This window comes from Macrotis lagotis, chromosome 3 (genome assembly GCF_037893015.1).
Source record: "Macrotis lagotis isolate mMagLag1 chromosome 3, bilby.v1.9.chrom.fasta, whole genome shotgun sequence".
Taxonomy (NCBI): Eukaryota; Metazoa; Chordata; class Mammalia; order Peramelemorphia; family Peramelidae; genus Macrotis; species Macrotis lagotis.
The window spans coordinates 96,676,178-96,698,467 of NC_133660.1; the positions used below are offsets into that span (position 1 = coordinate 96,676,178).

General features: G+C 33.2%; 1 protein-coding gene across 1 annotated transcript in view; it reads right to left on the bottom strand.

Annotated features, from left to right (window-relative positions):
• Positions 1-22,290, bottom strand: part of TLL1 (tolloid like 1) — a 292,559-nt gene that overhangs the window by 48,463 nt on the left and 221,806 nt on the right. Inside the window, exon 17 of the mRNA XM_074229005.1 lies at positions 10,161-10,286. Coding sequence (XP_074085106.1) covers positions 10,161-10,286 — 126 coding nt within the window. The remainder of the gene's footprint in view (positions 1-10,160; positions 10,287-22,290) is intronic.

The window sequence follows — 22,290 nt, forward strand, 5'->3', positions numbered from 1 at the left end:
GTCCAGAAGTGTTGATAGTCCAAACAATGAAAAATAAAAATTTTTCAGAGATTAAAAAGTTTAATGACCTTCCATAGAGGAAAAACAAAACTCCTTAGTCTCCCAAATATGGCTACAACCTAACCTTCAGCTTTATAATACATTAGGCCCTATCATAAATTATACATTCTTATACTTTTCTAAATTAAAATATTCATAGTTTAATATTAATTTCTGTTTTCAACTAAAAAACACATTATATTTGTTAGTCAAACATTGCAACAATCACATGAAAAAAGGAATGATAAATAGGTGGTACAATGGATGACATAACTGTAACATCCTCATTTTGTAAAGGCAGTGAGACCCAAAGGAGGCTTATGACTAGTCTATAATCACACAACTAGAGAGTTGCTAAGGTAAGATTCAAAATCAAGCCTTTCTATTATAAAAATCTTGAAGCATTTTCTTCTAGGATCGACCTATTCACAGACTATTTTCCATGCTAGTAATGTACTTCATTCTGACCTTGTAAAATCCTTCTCTTTTTTTTTTCAGTATTCAAATCTTGTATTCCCTCCTCCAAGAAACCTTAATGGGATTTTCATTTGACCTTTTTACAGCATGTCTTCTATCAAAACTGGTCATTAACTTATAAAATCCTCTATATGAAATTATGATATTAAGAAAATGTTTTATCTTTGCATTTCCAGATACAGCAATGGTGTCTTATGTATATATATATATATATATATATATATATATATATATATATATATATATATATAAAATATTATATATAATATATGAATATAAAGAAACATGTGCCATCAAAAATCTTTAATAAAGATTATCAAATATCAGAGTTAGGAATGATTTCAGAGGTCATAAGTTAACATCTCTGAAAAGAAATCACCTCTATTACATCCTTGGGAACAAATTTAGCATGAATTTGAATACTTTCAATGAATTTTTTTTTTTAATTTCTGCAGGGATGGCTAGGTGGCACAGTGATAGAGCACAAGCCCTGCAGTCAAGAGTACCAGAGTCCAAATCCAGCCTCAGACACCTAACTGTGTGGCCTTGGACAAGTCACTTAACCCCATTGCCTTGCAAAAACTAAAAAAGAACCCAAAAAACCCAAAACTTTCTGCAGCAGCCTATTCCACTTTTGGACAATAACAATAATAGTCAAGAAATAATAATGCATGCGTACCAAGTAAAATTCTACTCATTGCCTTGACTTTTTCTGCCAAACAGTACAAGTGTAATTCTTTTCCCATATAATAGTTCTTCAGATGCTTGATGACTCTTAACATTCTACATTGTGTCTTCTCTAGGTTATTCACCCCAACCCTTAAAACAATTTTTATATGACATTAGCTTAAATAGTGCTCATCTAGTGCTCATCTCAACTCAGTGCAATTACTTAATATCCATCCTAAAGCATGATACTGAAAATGGAATTCAATACTGCAAATAATGATCAAAATGCATCAAAATTATGACTTTGCCTAGTCTGTAACTGAAATTTAAAATAATGTTAGCTTTTTGGCAACTATGTCATAAATGCTAAAGAAAATGAAAGTTATACAATAGACTCATTTGAAGACTTTGAGAATATTTAGTTAAGAAAAAGTAGATTGGGGGCAGTAGATAGAGCAATAGCCCTGGAGTCAGGAGTACCTGAGTTCAAATCCATCCTCAGACACTTAATAATTACCTAGCTGTGTGGCCTTGGGCATACCACTTAATCCCATTTACCTCGCAAAAAAAAAAAATTAAAAAAAAAAGAAAAAGAAAAAGTATATTGTGCTTTTGCTTTGCTGGTTTCAAACCAAACCTCTTATTTCCTGGGTAAAGAGTTCTCCAAGAAAGGAATCACCTCTTAATATTGCAAAGAATCTCCTTTTCAAAAATTTATAGCATTAGAAATTTGTTTGGGAGACACTGAAAGGTTAAGAAATTTCCACATTGGGGGACTGAGGCAAGATGGTTAAACAGAATAAAAAATTCAACTGAAATCCTCTAACAATCATATCCAAATTTAATGTAATATCTCAGATCAAATTCTGTAGCCGTCCAGCAAAAAATAGATCAAGGTAAGACATTTTTCTAGGTTAAGACAACTTAGGCAGTTAACAGGAAAGGTTTATGGGTGAGAGGCCTTCCATGAGACAACAGCATCAACAGTGGGCCATGGGAGTGGTTGAGACATTGATGGAGGTGGTGGTGGTGTTAGTAGCTTTGAAAGCTTTTAGAATTAGAGATCCTTTGCTGGCACTCTTTGGTAATACTCTTGCCCAACTGAAGTTTAGGGTCACAGATCAAGGGCAGAGAGGAAGAGTAAAGAGTGTTGTGGTCAGTCACAAGGGAGTTGTGTATAGGGTTGCAGCCCTATACCAAAAGAAACATTAGTACTTGTGACTGCAGGAATTCAGAGAACCTGATCACAGTTCTAGGGCCAAAGAAGAGTGCTAGTACTTGCAACTGCAGGGGAATAGGTAAAGACCAGAGAACAGAACAGAAGAACAATGACCACAGCTCTCCCTAGATGTTACCACCTTGAAAACAGTGAAAGGTTACAGACCACCAAAACTATCTTTTAAAATATCTGTAAGAAAACATCTGGAGCCTTAGATGGCACCTCCCTGCTCCCAAGTGAGCAGAACTCAACTTTAGCATAAAGCTCAAAGTAAAAAGATAAGTTAAAAAAATGAGAAAACAACATTAAAAAAAGAATTTGATCATTAAAAACTACTAAAGTGGCAGGAAATCGAAAAATAAAAACTCAGAAAAAGAAAACAATGTAAAAATAGCTACAAGCAAAGTCTTAAGAGAAAAATGCCAATTGTATACAAGTCCAGTAAGAGTTCCTAGAAGAGTTAAAGAAATAGATGAGTGGAAAGAGGAAAAAATTATAAAAAGAAATAAAAGTGATACAAAAAAATTATGAAAAGAAAATTAACAGCTTGGTAAAACTAGGATTAAAAAATAATGATGAGAATAACACCTTAAAAGAAAACTGACCTAATGCTTAAAGAGGAAGTAACAGGAGCAGTTATCCCTGGAGTCAGGGGGACCTGAGTTCAAATCCAGCCTCAGGAACACTTAATAATTGTTTAGCTGTGTGACCTTGGCCAAGTCAAACCCATTGCCTTAAATAATTTTTTTTATAAAAAAGAGGAATCAACACTCACTGAAGAAAAAACCATGAAAAACAAAATTGACTAAAAGTTTAAAAAGTACAAAACTCATTGAAGGAAATAATGTATTAAAATTAGGACTAAGCAAGAATTGGGCATTATAACTTTATGTGACATTAAGATAAGCAATAAATAAACAGAGGAATTTAAAATGTAGAAAATATGAAATATCTCATCAGGAAAAAAGTATACCTAGAAAATAGGTCAAAAAAAGAGATACTTTTAAGAATTGTTAGACTACCTATATATCATTATTTTTTCCATTTGTTTGTTTGTTTGTTTGTTTATTTATTTATTATTTCATATTATTACAAAAATCATATTGTGAAAGAGAAGCCTCCTCTCCCCCCAAAAAAGAGGAATCTCTAGAGAAGTGAAGTGAGAGGGAGAAAAGTGCACTTCAGTATGTGTTCAGATTCCACAAACTGTCTTTGGGATGACTTGCCTTCTTTATCATAAGACCATCAGACAAGTTATTTGAATATCTTTACCCACAGTTGCTAATACTAACTGTATTTCCCTCCATTTTAGTTCTCCCCACCCCCATTTATTCTGTTGTCTTTCTCCTTTCACCCTGACCCTCCACAGAAATGTGTTGTATCTGACTACCCTCTCCCATGATTTTCCCTCTCTTCTATCACCTACTCCTCCCATCCCCTCCCCTACCCTATCCCTTGTCCCATTCCATTCCTCTCATTTTTCTCTAGGGCAATACAGACTTCTATATCCTATTGAGTGTGCAATGTTATTTCTTCACTGAGCCATTTCTGATAAGAATGAGAGCTCACTCATTCCCCTTTGCCTTTTCCCCTTCTTTGCCATTGCAATTTTTTTTGACCTTTTATATGAAATATTTTAACCCATTCTTCCTCTCCTTTCACATTCTACTAGTACTTTCCTTTATCATCCACTGACTCCATCTTTATACTATATTATACCATTATAGTTGACCCTTCCTGTACCTTGTCTATATGTTCCTTCTAAATGCTCTTATAAACAAGAAGGTTCATATGAATTTCAGTATCTTTTTCCCATTCAGGAATATGTGCATTTCAGTATCATTGAATTCCTCCTAATTCCTCCTTCCCATCCACCCTTTCTATGCTTCACCTGAGTCCTGTACTTGGAGATCGAACTTTCTGTTCAGCTCTGGTCATTTCAAAGGAAAGTTTGAAAGTCCCCTGTTTCATTGAATGTCCATCTTTTCCCCTGAAAAAGGATGTTCAGTTTTTCTGGGTGTTTGATTCTCAGTTGTAAACCAAGCTTTTTTGACTTTGAGAATATCATATTCCAAGCCCTATGAGCCCTTAATGCAGATGCTGTCAAATCCTGTGCAATTGTGACTATAGCATTATTTCTTATTGCTTTATTTTTTGTTGTTGTTATTTTTAGATTTTTCAAGGCAATGAGGTTAAGTGGCTTGCCCAAGACCACACGGCTAGGCATTCACTAAATGTCTGAGGCCAGATCTGAACTCAGGCACTCCTGACTCCAAGGCCAGTGTTCTATCCACTGCGCCACCTAGCTGCCCCTATAGAATTATTTCTTTCTGGAAGTTTGTAGTATTTTTCTCTTTGACTTGGGAGTTTGGGAATTCTTGGGAGTTTTTTGCAGACATCTCTTTCAGGAGGTGATCAATGGATCTACTCAATTTCTATTTTACCCTGCAATTTTGCAGGATTATTGTTGGGAACTGTTATGTATGTAGATTATCATTACCTGGTATCTTTGAGCATCAGAACCTTGTTTTCCTAACTGCCACAGGAGTGGGAGTGGATGAGAGAGTGGAAAGGTATTTAAGCACTGGTGTTTTGATAAATAAACAGAGTACTTGGGGATCTTGATGGAGTCATTGTCTCCTTTGTAATCCTTGTCTCCCTCCCCTCCAACAGTTGCCTGGGGAAGATTGAAAGAGTCCAGAACTAGGACTCTACAGATTATTTCTTGAAAAATGAAGTCTAGGCTCTTTTCCTTGTCATAACTTTCAGGTAGACCAATAATTTTTAAATTATCTCTTCTGGATCTGTTTTCTAGGTCAGTTTTTTCCCCATGAGATATCTCACCTTTTCATCTATTTTTTCATACTTTTGGGTTTCTTTTATTGTTTCTTGATTTCTCAAAAAATCATCAGCTTTCTTTAGCTCCATTCTACAATAGGAGTTATTATTTTCAGAGAACATTTTTTAAATCTCTTTAAGGCATTCTTCTCATTTTGTCTTTTGGGCTGCTTTTTCCATTTGACCTAAACTGGTTTTAAACATTTTGTTCTTCATTTTTTTGTAATTTCTTCACCAAGTTGCTGATTTAGTTTTCATGATTTACCTGCATTGCTGTCATTTCTCTTCCCAATTTTCCCTCTATCTCCCTTACTAGCTTTTCAAAATATTTTTTGAACTCTTCCATAGCCCAAGGCCATTTCCTATTTCTATTGAAGACTTTGGATACAAAATCTTTGAATTTGTCATCTTCAGGATGTGTATTTTGATCCTCCAAGGGACCAAAGTAATTTTCTATGGTCAGTTCTTATTTTTCTGTTGTTTGCTCATTTTCTCAGCCTATGATTGATTTACTGCATTTCCCAAAGCTTTTAGAGGTTTTGGGGATATATCTTTGGACCCTAATCCTTCAAGGTCTTAAGAGAGGCTCTTTTTGCTCACCTGGACTGTACTCTGGTCTGTGGATGTCCACAAGCCCTCCCCCTCTGCCCTGGAGCTGTGAGGAGGGTTTTTGCTTCTCTATGGTGGTATAGGGCCCATGACTATGAGCTGGAACTGAGTGTGGGCAAACAGAAGAGTCCTGCCCCAGGGATAGCATAAAGATCTTTGCAGTCTCTCCCCATCCTCTTACCATCCGTAGACCATGAGCTCTGGAAGCAGTTGCTGGGTGACTCTGCAGATTCACACTACAGAGCTGCTCCAAGGCCAGCACTGGCCTGGGCTCCATGCTCACTCTGATGCAGCAGAGATTTCTCCACTGCACCTTCAAGTTATACCCAGGGATCCCTAGGACAAGAATTCCAAAAACCACCCCTGCTGCCAGGGTGGCTCCAAGAATACAGGTGCCCCATGGCTATTTCTGGAAGGCTGAAGTTGCTTTGCTCCAGCATGGGGTAGCTGCACTGCAGCCCTTTTCAGTCCCTGGTCCACGTAAAACAGACCTTTCCCATGGATCTTCCAAGTTGTCTTGCACTGGGAAATTGCACTATTCAGTCTTTCTTAGGCGTTGCCCCTCCAAATTTTTGGCTAGAGTCATAATTTTATGGCTTTTGGAGTTTTGGGGGGAATGAGTTTCTAGGAATTCCTGCCCTCACACCACTATCTTGGCTCTGCCTCTCCCCCCCCCTTGACTCTACCATGATTTATTTAAATATATATATATATATATATATATATATATATATATATATATATATATATATATATAATATACCTCATTCATCATGAAATTATAAAGAAAAACTTCCCCTAATATTTAATTCCAGAGGATAAAAAACAAATTAAAAGAATGTAACTCATCTCTTGAAAAAGATCTCCAAATGAAAACTCCCTGGAATAGGATAATCAAATTCCAGAACTCCCAAGTGCTAACAAAAATGTTATAAGTAACGAAAACCATAAAATCATAGTCAGGATGACATAATATGTAGCAGCTTCCATCTTAAAGAAGCATAGGGTTTAAAATATGATATTCCAGAAGGTATGGGAACTAGGATTACAAAGAATAATAACATATCCACAAAAATGAATATAATATTTCAGGGAAGATGAATAATTAATGAAATAAAAGTCTTTCAAGCATTTTTGAGAATAAACAGAATGATGTAGGAAACTTGATATTCAAACACAAGACTCCAATGACACATAGGAAGGAAACATGAAAGGGTAACCAAAAGATACTAAATTAAGTTTATAGTCCTTGTAGAAGAAGGATAAAAGTGACTTCTAAGAACTTTTTCATAATTAGGGTACTTAGAAGAAGTATATCTATAGAAAAGGGGCATGGAAATAAAATGGAATGATTTCTAAAAAATAAAATGAAGGGGAGATAGGTGAACTGGGAGAAGCAGGAAAGGGGAGAAAGAATGAGGAAAATCATGTCACAAAAAAGAGGCATAGTAGGAAGAGTTTTTAAAGTGGATGGCTAAATGGAGTATAGGTAGTGGTAATTCTTGAACCTAACTCATCAGAATACATGCATATGTATGTGTGTATACATATATATATATATATATATGTATGTATATGTATGCGCGCACACACACACACACACACACACACACACACACACATACACACACAAATATATACCCAACAAGGAAATAGGAGGGGAAGAAGATAAGATCAAGGAAGGTTGAAAAAAAGAAAGGAAAGGTAATAAAAGAGATCACTGCCTCTTTGGGAGGAAGTAGTCAGAAGTAAAACAAGCTTTAGAAGAGGAACAGTGCAGAAACAAAAAGAGACAACTAAACAGAAGGAGTTAAGAAAGAGAAAAAAACATAGCTGTTAACTGTAGTTGTCATTGTGAATGGGATGCACTCACCCAAAAATAAAATTGTATAGCATGAATGGATTAGAAACCAGAATCTAACAATATGCTGTTTTCAAGAGACACACTTGAAATAGAAAGACACACAGACAAAGTTAAAATAAGAGGCTGGAACAAAATTCATTAGCAGAATCCAGCTGAAGTAAAAAAAGGCAAGAAGCATTAATTATGGGTCATCTCAGACAAAGCAAAAATAAAAATAGACCCAATTAAAAGAGATAATAAAGAAAACTACATTTTGCTAAAGGATAAAAAAGATGTCAAAGATAATAGAAGCATGGACAATGAAGTAATAGCAAATATTTTACAACTAATTACTCAAAGGCCTCATTACTCAAATATATAGGAAATTGAGTCACTTTTTTTTAATAAGTGCCATTCCTCAATTGATAAATGAAATGGCAGTTTTCAGAGGAAGATACAAAGTCAGACTGGTGACCTTGCACATTCCTTCCTCACTTAAATCCATGTCACCACCCCACTATCAAAAATAACAAAAGTTTGAGCCTATATTGGAAAATAAAGAAATTAATGAACCTTTTATTAAGTTCTGAGCTGAAGAAAAATTTGGAAAATTGCAGATTACTTGACTAAGCAAAACAACAACTAGGTCTGTATCCCAAAAACATCAAGGAAACGGAAAAGGATTTAGATGTACAAAAATATTTATAATAACTCTTTTTGTGTGGTCACAAAGAATTGGAAATGGAGTGATTGCCTAATAAGTTATGATATGATTGTAATAGAACAATATTTTGTTATAAGAAATGATGAAGAGGGTGGTTTCACAAAACCTAGAAGACCTATATGAACTGATGCATAATGAAGTGAACAGAATCAGGAAATCATTGAACAGAGAAACATTAATATTGAAACGAAGATCAGATCTGAAAAACTTAACTACTCTAATCAATACAGGATCCAAGACAATTTGGATGACACATAAAGAAAAATGCTATCCTCCTCGAGAGAAAGAATTGATAAGGTCTGAGGACAAATTGAAATAAAATTTTCTCATTTTCTTTATTTTTCTTGCTTTTTTTGAGATATGGCTAATACAGAAATGTGCTATGAAAGATTTCACATGTATGATGTGTATCATAGTACTTTTCAGTAAGCAGGAGAAACACTAGAGGAAGAGAATTTGGGATTCAATATTTTTAATGTAAAAATGTAAATTAAAATAACAGAGCAGATATTCCAGGATTATACTTCCAGTGCCAAAAGTAGGACTTGAACTTAGTTTTTACTGACTCTAAAATCAACTCTCAGAGTTTTCTAATGCATGCTGTCTCCTAATGAGGAGGCAGTGAGTAGGGAGAATAATTCTCTTCAGATGTCTTAAAGTACTCCCATGGGGAAGAAGTATTAAAGAACCAGTTTACTTTGTCCCAGCAGAAAAATACTGTGCCCAAGAGAAAAATATTCGGCATGACAACTCAGAACATTTTTGACTAGCATAAGGAAAAGTGTCTTGTGAAGTAAATTAATTAAAGATTTCTTTTTAATTCAAAATTCTCTCAAGTTACTGGATTTACATTCTGTGATCATGTGTTTTTATGCCTAAAGGTATATGATTAAGCCCACCCTACAGGTTACCTTGAATTTCCTCCTGCTTAAGAACTGTGAGTCTCATACCAGTTTGATAAATAGCTGGGTAAAAGCAAAAACAATCATAGAAGTCAATTTAGTCACTCAAGAAGAAGAAATGTGCTACAGTAGAGGTAAATGGATTTGGGGTCAGAGGACCTATATTCAAATTCAGTTTCTGCTTGTTATTAAGTAATAATTTCTCCTTGCTTTATTAGAAAATGAAGATTGTTAGACTAGATGCACTCCAAAATTCCTTCTAACTCTAAATCCATAATCCTGTCAGGAGTCTCAAAGCAACAAGATGGTAAGTTTGTTCAGACTCAGGTGAAAGAATAGAAGAAATTTGGAGGGTCAAAGAAATCAAGGGTGGAAAATCACATTATTGGAATGATTAAAAATAAAATTAAAGCTAGGAAAAGAGGGAAGTAAGGCCAGATTCAGAGGACAAAACGGAAGAAATGAATAGATACAAGACAATGAATTCAAGGAAAAATGAAATATATAAGGAGAACATGGGACAAAAAGTTAGGACAGAACATTGTTGCCAGAAAAGAGAATTTTAGAGTAGAATGTTTTGAGTAATGATGAAGTCTAAAGTATTAACATCATGGCAGGGACTTAAAATACATTCAAGACAGAGTCAAAGCAGTTGAAGAGTTTATAGAATGGACAAGACAGGGATATTGGCTTAGATTTTGAAGTTCTCAAGGAATGTGACAGGGAAAGACTGGTTTGATTATGCACTGAAGTTCACCAATGTTATATTCCTGTCACATTTCTATATCCAAATTCTTTATACTACTAATATCATTTACTAACTGAAAGCACTTCTCTTACCTTCCTTGCAGTCATGCTTATTCTCATGAAGCACAAATCCATTTCGGCACTGACACACATAGCTTCCCATAGTGTTGATGCATTCATGTTGACATCCACCATTATCCTTAGAACATTCATCTTTGTCTAACAAAGAGATTCATAGGACAGTATTATGTGAACGAATAGACATGTATTGTCATAGGTGGGAAAAAAGAATCAATTAGTACTTCTTTTAGTCCAGAACAGGGCAAACTAAGGCAGTAACTTCATTGTTCTCAATATTTTTTTTTTACTGTACCTTAGTTTTACCCATTCATTATACAGCCTGCAACCTTGTACCATGGAACAGTCAGTCATTTTCCACTCAGATAATTCATACTAATAAAATGGCATATCCATTCCTCAGAGGAGAGGACTGAGGTAGGATTGGGGTAGAGAGAGAGAAAAATTCTTGGTTGGGGATTGATACTGACCTAACAATTCCATTTATTCCCACATTCTTAATCAATGAACTCTTTTGACTTATCTGGGTGAAAATGCCTTGGAAACAGTTTAAGTGGAATGAATAGTCATTCTATTCAGAGAAATAAACAAAAAGTTCGAAATATAGGACCATGGTTATACAAAAAATTACCTAAACAAGGTTCCAGGTTTCATGTGGATTCATTTTGTTAAAAATCATTCAAAAAAAATTAAACCTACTGTAGTAGATTCCCCCCCAACAGCTTTACAAATGTGCTTAGCATTTAATGAATCTGGACATTTTAATACATGCCAAGACAGGAAAAGTCATTGTTAGACTAACATAAGGAAGAAACCATTTTTATGTATTTTAAACAAATCTACCATCTTGCTGGCAGTCTTGTTTATTAACAAGTAATCCTCTAAAAGGGGGTTTTAGTGCACTAAAAGTAAAGTGGAGGTTAGGCTAGGAAATATGAGCTGCATTAAATAGCTAACAAATTCACTAAAGGGAAAACAGCCAAACTAGATTAGCAGGCAGTCATTCCAGGAAGAGGCATCAGCTGTCACCATTTGATGTCATTCAGCTGTCAATTCAAGTAGGACTGGTCCATTAAAATCAAAACTGGCAGACTGTTTTCTGACATACATATTCAAGACCACATCGCACAGGCTGCTGTCACTTCCATGTCCAAAAAAGATAATAAAGATTATATCCCTATCAGAGGTTAGAATAACTCAGAACTAGAAGCTAACATCTCTTTTATGAATATCTGGTTCAGTAGAAATATATGCATAAAAATTAGATTCAGGATTCTATTCATGAAATAGTTTTAGTATAGAAGTTTCTGAGGAAGAGCTAGGACTTGTCCATCTCTCTTCTCTGACACTGAATTTAGATTGCATGGTATTACTTTCACAGTTACTTCAGTTTGGTAGAATGTTAATATTAAAAAGAGATTCTATCATGAGAACAAAACATTAGGTGACTTTTCAGAATCCCCAAACATTCGCAAAATGTTTCCTGCACAAATCATCACTATTCCTGCCTTTCTCAAATCACTATGTTAATCAAGCAAAACAACTATTCAAAACCAAATAATTTTCCAGAGTATCAATTTTGAATATATATATATATATGTATGAATATATACATATAGATTCATCCACATGAGCTCCATATTCTAATGTAATTGCATCAGTGAGTGACAAGAGGAGGTCAAGAATCAAGCCAAGGTTTTTACTGCTCAGTTAATACTTGACTAACAAATGACCAGTATATAGGAATATCTGGAGCAATAGGCACTATGGATGAAAATGTATTTTCTTTTTTCATTCAGAGAATGTAACTGTGGAGAAGTACCTTTTACTGTACAAATGTAGAGGATTCACAAACTAATCAAACCTTGGACTGTCTATTTAACTATGGCCCATCCTACCCTCCAATTTGGATAGAGAGAATGTTTGCCAAAGAAATGAGTAGAAATGCTTTTAGAAATCCCAAGCTAGAATATGAAATGCATTTTCTCATTGAAATGATTCCATATGATGGTAGATAAATGTACGTAAAATATTACTATGAATATTGGCTTAAAGTTGAAATAAGTTTCTGTATGACATATCTAAAAAATTAATGAAAACTCTTCTAGGAAGGAGAGAGAGAGAGAGAGAGAGAGAGAGAGAGAGAGAGAGAGAGAGAGAGAGAGAGAGAGAGAGAGAGAACAAGAACGAACCAGGAACACTGGATTTGAATCCTAGATAACTAGATGACCTCTAAAACTCATTTCATCAAGTCTTTAAATGGTTATATCCATCTGGGTATTCTTTCAAAGAATGCAGATTACCACTCACTTATGTCTCTAATAATCCTGAGTAACATTTGCTCCCATACTTTTGAAATGTTAACCACAGAGTCCTACCTGCCATGGTAGGGGATCTTTTTTCTATTCCATCAATCAATAAACATTTATTAAATAGCTACTATGATTCAAGAACTGTTATAAATACTGAGGGGAGGATACAAAAAAGAGGCAAAAAATAGTCCTATCTTCAAGGAGTACTTCAAAAGTACAAGTTTACCAGTGGAACACACAGGCTAACCATAAATTATTCCTTTTGTCTCACAATTTGCGAAAATCATTTTTGCTAATACATTTACTTTATTGAGGACATAATATTTATAGTTGCATATTTTATAATTTCTTGTTTGTAATGTGTATCAGTGTGTTTACACCTGTCGCAATACCTTTTCTCTGTCTTGCCTAGAACTAGGCTCCTTATGCTCTTTCCAGCATTTTTAAACCATACTACCAGTGCTCCTCATCTAGCTTAGAATGAAACCATTTGTACTCTGCCCCTTTACCTTGCCCAGAACCAGACCTTGTTTTAGGAGAAAGTTTAGGAGTCTTTTAAAATAAACTTTGCAATTTCTCAAATATCATCCAGCCTTCTTTTCTCTTCCTGTTCAATTCTGGGCTTAGCCCAATGCCAATTTTGTAGTGTTTGTTTAAGATACAAAAGGAAAACAATCATAGATTCAATGATAGATAAGTTCTATATAAAACTTGTTCATCTATAACTTTTCCATCCAAATGAATATCATAATTAGGACCATAGCCATTTATTCTTCTTTTTGGATAGATAGGGAAAATCTTTTAAATGATTATGAATATCATTTATGAGAAAATATAAAGTTTTTTGCCTTGCTATAGTCAGTGCAATTCCCACTAGGAAAATTTGGAGCATCTTACCTTCCTAAGAGAATCTCTTTGGTTTGAACTCTCTGCTATATCTCCTCCAATAATGAATATCTTTTATGACTTTACATCTTCATGTTTTATACTTTCTTTGATACTAATAATCAGAAAGGCGCTGATCTACATTATTGCCATTGTTTTGATTTTTAAGGAGAAAAACACCCTGGAAGTTTTAAAAGGGTTGATTTTATCAAATCAAATGTTATTTTTAAATAATCAATAAACAATAATCACAGGATGAATCATTTTTAAGCATCTGATAGATGATTATGGTAAAGGTCTGTAACTATAAAATAATTTTAAAAAAACTCATTCGTTGCCTAATAAATCACTCATTTACTCTTGCTTTATGCTTCTATAGATTAGAAAGAAATATCACATTGTCGGTTAAAATTATTATTGTCATCTTGATTTCATGTTAGCAGTAATAATGTGAAGTTTTTCAGCACATACATTTAGCATCTTCTCCTCCTCCCCTGGATACCTTGAGATTCATGTTGCTTTCATCACAGACCTTCTTGGCATATTGGTATATTATTGATTTGGAATAGCTCCTCTTCCCATGTTTGTTTACTTCATTCCATTTTTACTTCCTTGATTACTATAGTAAGGTAGGAACTAAGATATTAGAGTATAAATGTGATGAGTCCTCTATTCTTGATGCTAAAAAAAGAGTATTACTAAAATCTCAGGTATTTCTCATCTTTGTTTGTAATCTTCCTTTTAGGTTCATCCTCAAATCCTTTGGAATAACTTTGCTTCATTTCTCTCTCTCTCTCTCTCTCTCTCTCTCTCTCTCTCTCTCTCTCTCTCTCTCTCTCTCTCGGTTTTTGCAAGGCAATGGGGTTAAGTGGCTTGCCCAAGGCCACAGCTGTGTAATTATTAAGTTTCTGAGAGTGAGAGGCCGGAATTGAACTCATGTCCTCCTGACTCCAGGGCTGGTGCTCTATCCACTGAACCACTTAGCTGCCCCTTTGTTACTCTCTTAATGAAACATTTTTCTCCCCTTCTTTCCACTATTTTTGCTACTTTTAATAAGTGGATGCTCTTGTTTGATGATCCTTTTCCATAAATACAGGTATAGTCTAGAGTTGTACTGAGCTTCTCTATATATGAGAAGCAGGTCAAGGTTTGCTGTCTAAGGTGATTGGTAGGTACTTCTGATTTACTCAATATAGAAATTATCTATTGTAATATAATAACTATATTTTCTAAGAGAATATGTGTTCTATGTCCAAGGTTATCAACTTGCAATGGATATATGTGAAACACAATCTATGGATAAGTTGGAGATTGCCTATGTTAACTTTCATGTTGTAACTGAAATCAGTTTACATTGATCTGTTTGGCAACTTGTTATATATACAACATGAACAGACATTAAGGCAAAAAATGTAAATATAGACCAATATAGCTAAGCATTTGAATTTATAAGGTTTAATATTGAAATTCCTTAAAACTAGTAAATCTCAAAACTCTTGACTTAAATTCTAGAGGAAATAGCCTTAGATCTATTTTATTTCAAGGTCAAATTTCTCACCCCCCTTCCTAAAATCAACAGTAATAATAAGCAGTAACAAAATGGTAATAATATAATCTCCTTTATGAAATGAAGAGAAAAAAAGGAAAAAAATTGAAAAAATAAAACTACTGCAAGGTAAAAGTGACTTTTTCTTCTTCCTGTTTTTTTTACATTTCCAATTGTTAGCTAATTAAGTTAAAAAAAACTAATCTTTGTTATCTATTTAAAATCCTTTAACTGACCAAAACTATGGCTTTTCCTTTTGCCTAAAATAGTCAAAATGTCTTAAAATTGAGAGGTAAATTTAAAAGCTATTTATGGCTTAATAATCTATATAATTCAAGACCTGGTATTGACTGAAATGTTAAGCCAAAAGCAAATAATAAAAATAAAAATAAAAGGATGTCTAATACCAGAAAAAGACAAAAAATTTTTCAGCAAACTGAAAATATTTAGATATATCTATCAATTATATTTTAAAAAATAAATGTTTCATTTTATTAAATAATCCTCTAATTTTCTTAGTGTAGGGAATTCTTGACATGGAACTTCATTTCCCAATGCCCACTAGCAACTGCACTACAAGTTAAAGTCTTAAGAGTTTATTTAGGGGCATTGGGAGGCTTAAAAATTTGATGAGGTACACAAAACCAGTATTTGTCAAAGGTGGTAAAAACTTCCTAAATAAGAATTTCTCTCTAGCTGCTACAGTCCCTAATATTTTTCCCTTAATGCCTTCATATTTTTGCTGTTTAATTTATCTTATATTTTTAGATAGCTGGCACAATAGTAATAGGATTTTTTAAAATCCCTCAACTGGGCTAAAGTTAATAAACTGCATGTTTTTCTAAATTATATGGTAATTTTTAAAAAGGGAATGGGGAAATAAAACATATAGAGAGAATTCACAGATTTTCCAGACCTATTGCATTAAATCCTTTTCCTTCAGTGAATTAAACAAAATGTCTTAACTTTAGTTTGATCTCTCTTATCCTTCTTATGGCAGTATCTATAAGAAGAAGACTGTAAAAAAGAAAGAAAAGGAAAGAGAGAGATAAAACAAAGGAGAAAATTCATATACTATAAAAAGGACTGATCATCAATCCCTGAAAAATTGAAAATTAACTTTAAACCATGACTAATATTTTCATTGCTTGAATTTTCCCAGCATTTCCATATTGTGCATTCAAAATAAAGGAAAAAAAGATGATTTCTATGTTAGTTACAGAAACAAATGTTTTGCTGAGGAATAAAAACATTTGTTATTCAAAAAAGGGAAACCAGCCTCCTAGTTTTGAATAAACATTGTTCTCCTATTTTGGTAACAAGAAAAGATCCATTATTAGGGGAGAAAAGGTGGCTTTTAACAATCAGAGGCTTATCATCATACCTCTGAGAGTTTCAGAAGCCATCAGGCTGTGAAAGAAATGTATACGACCTGGCAAAGTCTTGCAAGATTCAAAAATAAAAATTTTCTCTTTGCAGGGAGCTTTCTTGTCTGTAGGGGGAAAAAAACATGTCGGAGGATGAAACTAGAGCTGAGTGTGTACTCAAATACTACAAATTCAGGGTTAAAAAAATAAAACCTCTAAACCACAATACCAACAAAAAAATTACATATTCTAACTCTATTAACTAGAAAAGTCTATTGGACTAATATGAGACTTGGAATGAGAGTAAAATCTGGAACACATCATTCTAAAATAGGTTTTATAATGAATCACTAAAAATCACATATCCAAATATAAATACTGAACTTATCAATGAATTTAAAGGAATGTTGCAAATTCATACTCACAATGAAAAAAGTGTACAAACAAGAAAAAACATTAAGAATATTAATTTGGAATGATTGGTGAACTCTGTTTTAAATGTGTTTTTGTAATTTTTTTTTTGCAAGGCAATGGGGTTAAGTGGCTTGCCCAAGGCCACACAGCTAGATAATTATTAAGTGTCTGAGGCCGGATTTGAACTCAGGTACTCCTGACTCCAGGGCCAGTGCTCTATTCACTGTGCCACCCCTGTTTTTAATGTTTTAGTAACAACATCAATATAAGTGGTTTCCCTTGCAATAGTATGTAATTTTTTTACTCTATTTAAAATTTGATTCTGAGAAGAGATTCATTGAATAAATTCCACAAACTGTCAAATGGGACCATGACATAGGGCAGCTAGGTGGAGCAGTGGATAGAGCACCTACCCTGGAGTCAGGAGTACCTGAGTTCAAATCCGGCCTCAGACACTTAATAATTACCTAGCTGTGTGGCCTTGGGCAAGCCACTTAACCCCATTGCCTTGCAAAAAAAAAAAAAAAGAGAGAGACCATGACATATAAAAGTTAAGCAGTCTCGACTAGAATCAAAGAATTGAAAGACAAATTGAAAAGTATTGAAAGTCACATTATTTCATCTAAATAACCCCATAATTTTCTGATGAAGAAATTTACACCAAGATACATAAAGTGATTTACTCAAATTCACACAAATCTCATGGTGCCCAGTCAATTACTCTTTACTCTAGTATCACAGTTCTCATATTTTTTGTACTCAAGAGCCTTATACATTCTCAAAAATTGAAAAAATGCCCATTCCAAGAGATTTTATCTATATGCATGCATGTGTGCATAATTTATTTACTGTGTTACAACTTAAAATATCTTAGGATTATGATGAAAATAGTTTTGACTTCACAAACATGCTGAGAAGGTCTCAAGGACCCCTATAGCACAGAAGTTGATATTTTTGAGAACCATGCTAGCAGATTATACTGACTTCATCATGGAAGGAAAGCAAAATATCAATTACATTATGCTCTAGTCTTATTTCTATAGATGCAAAACCTAAGGCAGACTATTATTATTTTATTTTATTTTTTTAGGCTTTTGCAAGGCTAATGGGGTTAAGTGGCTTGCCCAAGGCCACACAGCTAGGTAATTATTAAGTGTCTGAGGCCGGATTTGAACTCAGGTACTCCTGACTCCAGGGACAGTGCTCTATGCACTGCGCCACCTTGCTGTCCCTAGACTATTATTTTAAAATCAATTCAATTTTTCATTCATGTGGAATACTATCCTCAAGTCTATATAAGCAATAATACATATTTCACTCTCATCCTAAATATTAAAGAAATAATATTACCTGAGAAAAGAAGGATGATTAGATTCATTTTTTTGTCCCACATTTTTTGTGGAATTAAAAATAATATATGTGCTACAGCTCAATTTTCCAAAGAATGTAAAGTAATAAAGCCTATATTTTTTATGCACACAGAATTTCTCTATGCCCCCCAAGACCTACTTTTGACTTTTTTAATCCTTTCCCACTAATGTTTTGATTTTTAAGTAATGTGAGTTATTTTGCTCATTTTGTAATGTTTGCTTAGGTACTTTAATGGATTTGAGAACTCAGTGTTGTAGGCTCCCTTTACAGTGTGGAAAGCAAAGAATATACACATTTGGATTTTATGAGAATTTTATCTATGTCTTTCCAGCAAGTCTTCATTCAAATCCTCTTCTAGTTTTAACAATTCATCTACTCTGCTGTAATACTCAACCTACCCACCTGTCATCCCCTACTCTCACTATATGAGTGCCCCACCAAGTTTTCTAGTCAGTCACATGTAATAGATGTGCAAGATAAATTTATATATTTATTACTTATCTATTTAGATACCTATTTAGATGCTACTTACTAGTTAAAATTAGAATACAGTAACAGTAAATATTTATTACAATTGCCACAAATAGTTCAATCATTACCATTTGAGCTACATGCAATTTTAACTTTTTTTTCTGAGATAATGGTGTCACATGTTGCTATAAACTTATCAAGAAAATGTTGCTTTCAAAAAAAATAATGAGTTATTATAGGAGCAGGGAATCAAACTCAATAAGGAACATAATTTCACAACTATAATCTCCATTTATGTTTTATGTAAAAGGTAACCCTCCTTTTCTCCTCACATTCAATTCTAGATACATTCCATCTACCCCCTAAAAATATTTTAAGATGTATGTATTGTTGGATTAACTCAATGAGTGACCCATTCAACTTTGTATCATAAGTAGGGCAGCATATATCCTTCATCCATTTGATTTTTCAACATGGATGGCTAGGTTGATCTCTTTGAGTGCATATGGATCCCATTAAGGAATGCTGTGGTTTTTTTTCACAGTCTAATTTCTTCTGTGAGGAACAACTAGATAAAAAAAATGCCTGTAACAGGATATTGCCTCAGACATCTTTTGTGAAGAAGTCTCCTTCCATGATAATCTGCTTGAACTGATGCAGAATGGAGCACTGAATATAACTATCACTATGCTCAAATCTATCATTTTAGTAATTGAGTGCAAAGCAACTTAACAGAGGTATGTCTTCAAACATTATTGCTCCTACTGAATCAACTACTTTAGTGAACAAAAAGGAACCATGAAAGGATTTTATATTTACTACATCTCTCAAATATGTAAATATGCAGATGGGATTTGCTGAATATATTTTTTTCCTTCTTAGGTCCACAGTGTTAATAGGTCCTATTTTATAAATATTTTATTTTTAAAATATAAGTATCTCACTAAATGCCAAACTTCATTCAATTATCAATCTTGAGGTTCAAATAAACAAAACTATATTTTACAATTAGTAATGTAGTTACCCTAGTAAGGTATATATATATTGAGACCATGGCTGGGCCTATTTAGTTATCTCTATTTAAATTCAATACCAAAATATCACAGGAGAAAATTAAAAGAATCCTCATGAAACAGACCTTTGTTTTGCATATATTTTAATATTTAATTTAATATTAATAAATATTTAATATATACAGTATTCAGTAGTTAAATTTTAGGACATGGAAATCTATAAAACAAAGATAAATATAATAATGTCTTTGGATTTCTCTTAACTTTAGCAGTACTGATGGCAAAATTTTAGATTTAGATCAAGAATAAATCCCAGTTTAACTTGTTGCTTTAATTATGAAATCCTTGTTTAACAGTCAGTGAGTTGACTTAGGGAATGAGCCATATCAATATAAAGCATAAAAACCAATGAGTCATTTCAATATAAATATTCTAGTTGCAGCTCCAAGAAAGATAGTAGATACTCACATGTTCTCATTTGCAGAGACAAATAGAAGACCTGATTTCATTATTAATAAAAATTACAGATGGCCAAAATGGTAAATGGAGAGATGCTTGATGTATATTTTGCAACAGGTATAAAAATATGTAAAAAGCTATCATCTAGGAGAATTATTATGAGAAAACTTTGGACTAGTTGAACAAGCTTAATGACCTCCAGTCATTAAATAAGTCATATGTGGGGGACTAATAAAAGCACAACACTGTCAATCATTCTGTAACTCAGTTTTCATGTATACTTTTAGAGAGGGGCCCCACAATGAGGAATTCATGATTCTATTAGAAAAGTTAAATATGTGCATTTGCATATACATAGGTGCATGTAAAGCACAGTACTGTTAGGTCCCAATTAATAAAAATAATGAATCCTACTTAATGTGAATAGTGAAGCCCACTAAGCAGGCCATTTGAATTTGATTCCACTTATTAAAACTTATATTTATGTAAACTATGATAATTAGTCCAAGTCCAATGGAAAGATGTAATAAGAATAAGAATAATGTGAATCTCACAGTGATTCATTGTTTGCAATAATTTAGTCCTGGGTATAGGACTATGGGACTGGGTATGTTTCTTTATTTAATACGACATGTATCAAATGGGGCTAACAATTTAGAATCTTAAAAAAACTACAAAAATCAGGGGGAAATGAGTAGTAACTTTTTCTCATGAAGTGAATTCTTACAATTCATTCACTTTGCACATTACAAAACATTTCAAGTATAAGAATCATTTAAGTATTTTCTTTTTTTGTTGTTTTCAATCATACACATTTTTCCTTCCTTTTTACCTTCCCCTACCTTTTGAAAAAAAAGAACTCCTTTATCACATAAGCACAGACAGGCAAAGAATATTTGATCTACATACCCCTGAGTAAATGTTTAACATTCTTCCTAGTCTTCAAACTAAGATTTTATTATTTTCAACATTTCACAGAACTTTTATAATGATTTGAGTGCAATTTTCTAGAAAGTAGATATAATTAGTAGGCTCAATGGAACATTTATTTAACTAATTCTTAATTTTAATGTGAATCTGTTTGTAGTAGCATAATGTTCACTGAAAATAATATGCCCTTGTCCCCATTTCATTTTCTGAAACAAATCCACTAAGACCTCCAGAAAATTTGATGGCAAAGAAATCCAACTAGTCAATCATAACCAGTTCTCATTTCAGAAACCATAATTTAAGAAACGCTGCCAAATGGTTTTATGTTTCATATAAAGAATATTAATGAAAAAATACTGATGATAACCACCTCAGATTGGGGAAACTAACAATCGATCTAGTAATAAATTTGTTTCTGGGTCACGAATACACTAGGGGCAACAACAGATGAATTGCCATATGCTACTATCAAAAGAACATAAAAATTGAGGTTGCAGGAGACCTTAGCAAATATTTATATGCTGACCATATTATCTAGGATAAGTTCTGATATCTACCAATTAGTTTTACCAGATGGATTTATAAAAGATGAAATAATTATTAAAACTAAAGTTGCATAAATGAAGAAAGCTTTCCAAATTATGAACAAAAATGAACACAGTTTAAACTCAAGTGACAAGTGCAATCACAAGTTTTGTCCAAGGCAGTCACTTAATTATGGTAAAAGAGCAAATAAATGACAAGATCAAAAAACATTCATAGACATAGTAGGGACATATTTGCACATGTGTTCTTTACCTGTGTACTATCAATGAAAATACGTATTATCTGTTTTAATGTCAAAGTCTAAGAAAATGCAAAACTGAGGATAAGAAACCAGATTTTTTAAAGTTAAAACCAATTTAATACATTTTCAAATTTGGCTTAGTAAACAATATTAACATATTATTATTTTACAATCTAGATAACACAATCAAACTTGGTCTTACCATAAGAAAATTTAAACCAAGATCATCTCTTTTGAGTGTCTTGCTCATTGTAAAAAAATAAAAATGTAAATATAATTTTAATCCATAATTACAATGTGTATACTTTTTCATTGAATAAGATACTAAGAATGTACTTTTAAAATATCCAATTAATACCTAAGAGAGAGAGAAATTAAGATTAAAGTTGGTTAATGGGAAGAATAAGAAAATATAGAGTACACTTTATATCATGAACTAGATCTCAATGGAATGTATAAATTTTTTTATTAAAAAAAATATTGGTGTGGATCTAAGATTTCAATAGCATAGGGAATTACTTGTGAGAAAATTCCTTTTACTGAATTTGTCCAATAGCTACAATGCAACTTGAAGTTACAGATGTGTCTTG